Source organism: Pygoscelis adeliae, unplaced genomic scaffold (assembly GCF_000699105.1).
Source record: "Pygoscelis adeliae isolate BGI_AS28 unplaced genomic scaffold, ASM69910v1 Scaffold597, whole genome shotgun sequence".
NCBI lineage: Eukaryota > Metazoa > Chordata > Aves > Sphenisciformes > Spheniscidae > Pygoscelis > Pygoscelis adeliae.
The window spans coordinates 553,443-556,022 of record NW_008825148.1 but is presented as its reverse complement, the minus strand read 5'-3'; the positions used below and the strand labels follow the sequence as shown (position 1 = coordinate 556,022).

At 49.0% G+C, this 2,580-nt stretch overlaps 1 protein-coding gene across 1 annotated transcript in view; it reads left to right on the top strand.

The window, feature by feature from the left end:
- The window catches only part of LOC103920561 (disintegrin and metalloproteinase domain-containing protein 32-like), a gene marked incomplete at its 5' end in the record, with an annotated part of 22,051 nt that overhangs the window by 12,155 nt on the left and 7,316 nt on the right, over positions 1 to 2,580 (top strand). The window contains 3 exons of the mRNA XM_009328309.1: positions 95 to 287; positions 1,116 to 1,187; positions 2,027 to 2,193. Of these exons, the coding sequence (XP_009326584.1) occupies positions 95 to 287; positions 1,116 to 1,187; positions 2,027 to 2,193 (432 nt within the window). The remainder of the gene's footprint in view (positions 1 to 94; positions 288 to 1,115; positions 1,188 to 2,026; positions 2,194 to 2,580) is intronic.

Sequence of the window (2,580 nt, the reverse complement as noted above, 5' to 3'; positions counted from 1 at the left end):
TCGCGCCATGGTGGCTGGGGCAGCCTCCCCGATGTGGCTGCCAGCGCCCGGTGGCAAATGGCCAGTGAGAAATGACGCACCGTCACCATGGCAGGGGCTTGCTGCAGTTTGAGAACGTCAGCTACGGGATTGAGCCCCTGGGTTACTCTCCTGCGTTCGAGCACTTTGTGTATCGAGTGAGTGACGAGAAGACGGCAGGTTCCCTCTTTGCCAACAGCCACCCCGAGAGAGGGCCAGGCGGGCTGACGGCAGAGGTGATGTCGTACAAAGCACATGGAGATGATGAAGTGAGTGTTGTGCCTGTTCTCGCGGTGGTGCTGATGTCCCCATCGCTCGAGGAGGGGTCTGATCGCGCAGGAAGCTTTGTCCGGTGTTGTCTGGACGGACAGAGATGGGGGGGTGGGTTTATGAGTGCCAGTGCTTGCGCTGGGGTGTTGCAGGGATCGTTACTCAACTAGTGCCTACGAGAGACATCACCAAGGGGTACAAGATTTATTGATGGATTTGTAAAAGTGGGGGTATTTCTTCCTCCAGCTTGCAGATGATTGGCAGCGATGTGCTGGCTACTTCGGCCACGGGGTCCATGTGAGTGTCCCAGGGCCCCGATATTCATCTGAGCCGAGAGCCAATGTTATTAGCAAAAGACTTCAGTGTTGTTCTAGGTGTCCTAATATACAGCTTTTGCTTTCTGCGCTGAAAACAGGATTAGCAGATGGCAATGCCTTTTGGAGGGTTTAGTGTCTCAGTCCCTCAGACAAGTCAAGATTTCTTATGCCTCATGACTGAAATGAAGAAATGAATTATTAACAGTGAAGAATTTTTTTTTTTCCAGTCAGTGTCCAAATACCAGAGAGAGGTGGCACTCCACATAGTTTTGGAAAGGGCTTTGGTAAGTCTGTTTCAGTCAGTTTGTGTTCTGTGTTTATTCTCTTTGCCCTTGCTCGAGCTGTGATAAAGCTTCACCGTGGTTGTCTGCATGGTCCTGCCTGGCTCTGTACGCTCCGTGCCTTGTGGCCATGGGTCAGTGGGTAGAAGCCACTCTGAGAAATACCATGATAACCTCATGTGCTTCAGCATGGCAAATAACCTAGATATAATCTCATGTCATTTTTCAGTACGACTACCTGGGTGCAGATGAATATGTTGTGACACAGAAGATAGTTCAGGTCTCCAGCTTGCTCAGCAGTGTAAGTTTTTTGTGGTTTATAGGTACTGAGATGGAGATTTTGATGGCTTATTTCGGCCAACTAACGGCTAGGTATTGGTAGGATTTGTCTGATTTTTGAGAAGATAATTATTGAATGTGCTTTCTGGAAATATGGAGTCTCAGCTTGTTAGCTTCTGACTTTTTGGTTTAGTCTGTCAGAGCTCCAAGCTTGTCTAGGACTCGTCCAGACTGGGGTAGGAGGTGTGGAGAGGATTTTGCCCCTCGCTGTCCAACACAAACACATGCTTTAAATCAGTGCTGCTCTAGAGTCCCAGCAGTGCCTATTCCTAAAATCTCTGTGATAACGCACTGTCCCATAGTACGTGCTCCACCGAGGGACCGTTGTGCACTTAGGCAGGTGCCAGCAGCCACCGCTGCCCATTTCCATCTGTCTGTCTTAGGGGAGTGATTTATTGTTTTCCTGCCTGTGTAGTACACAGCTGGGTGAGCATTTGACTTGAAATCACAGGGAGTATTTTGTTTCCTCCTGGAAACCTAAAAAATGCAGACAAGGACAAGTTTATGTATTCTGTATGTTCAATTATTTAATATCTCTATTCAAGCTTAGGTTGGTTTTGGGTTTATTAGATCCTTCCTACTGAACCGATTTTTTTTTTTTCTCTTTTGGACACACTTCTGTGTCTTCCAGTTTTGTATTTCCTACACCTTTTTCATGACACATATACAAAGCAGCTGATCAGTTGCCAAGTGCTCGTGTCTGTTTTCCTGCAGCAGCGTGGCTGCTAATAAGAACAAACATTTAAACAGCGCTTGAAATGAAACGTATGGGAGCAGCCACTTCTCTTGTTAAACTTTCAGATGTTCAGGTCTCTTAATCTAACAGTTACACTGTCCTCCATGGAGGTCTGGATGGATAACAGTACATTTAAGACAACAGGGGATGGAGAAGAAGTGCTGGTGCGGCTGTTGGAGTGGAAGCAGACAAGCCCCGCTCTGCAGCCCCATGAAGTGCCGTATCTGCTCCTGTAAGAATAAATTTTCATCATTATTTAAGAACAGACAACCTGCTGAATGCACATACTTTTGAACAATAGACTTCGCTATGACTGTGATGCCTCTTGTAAAAATTGAGAGTGCAGTGAGGTATTGCAAACAAAAAGTGAGCCCTACCCGAGCTTGGCGTGATCAGCTGGCTCTGGCCGGGGCTGGCAGCGAGGGGGTGTCCCGGGCTGGACGGCCGGTGAGCACATGTGTGTTTCAGGTACAGGGACCGAGCAGAGTTCGTGGGCGCAACAGCTCCGGGAAAGGCATGTCAGAGAGACGCTGCTGGCGCAGTGGCCGTGGTACGGTGTTGCCTGTCCCCCACCAGCCCACGTGTCCGCGAAGCCGGAGCTCGCCCACGGGCGGGGGGG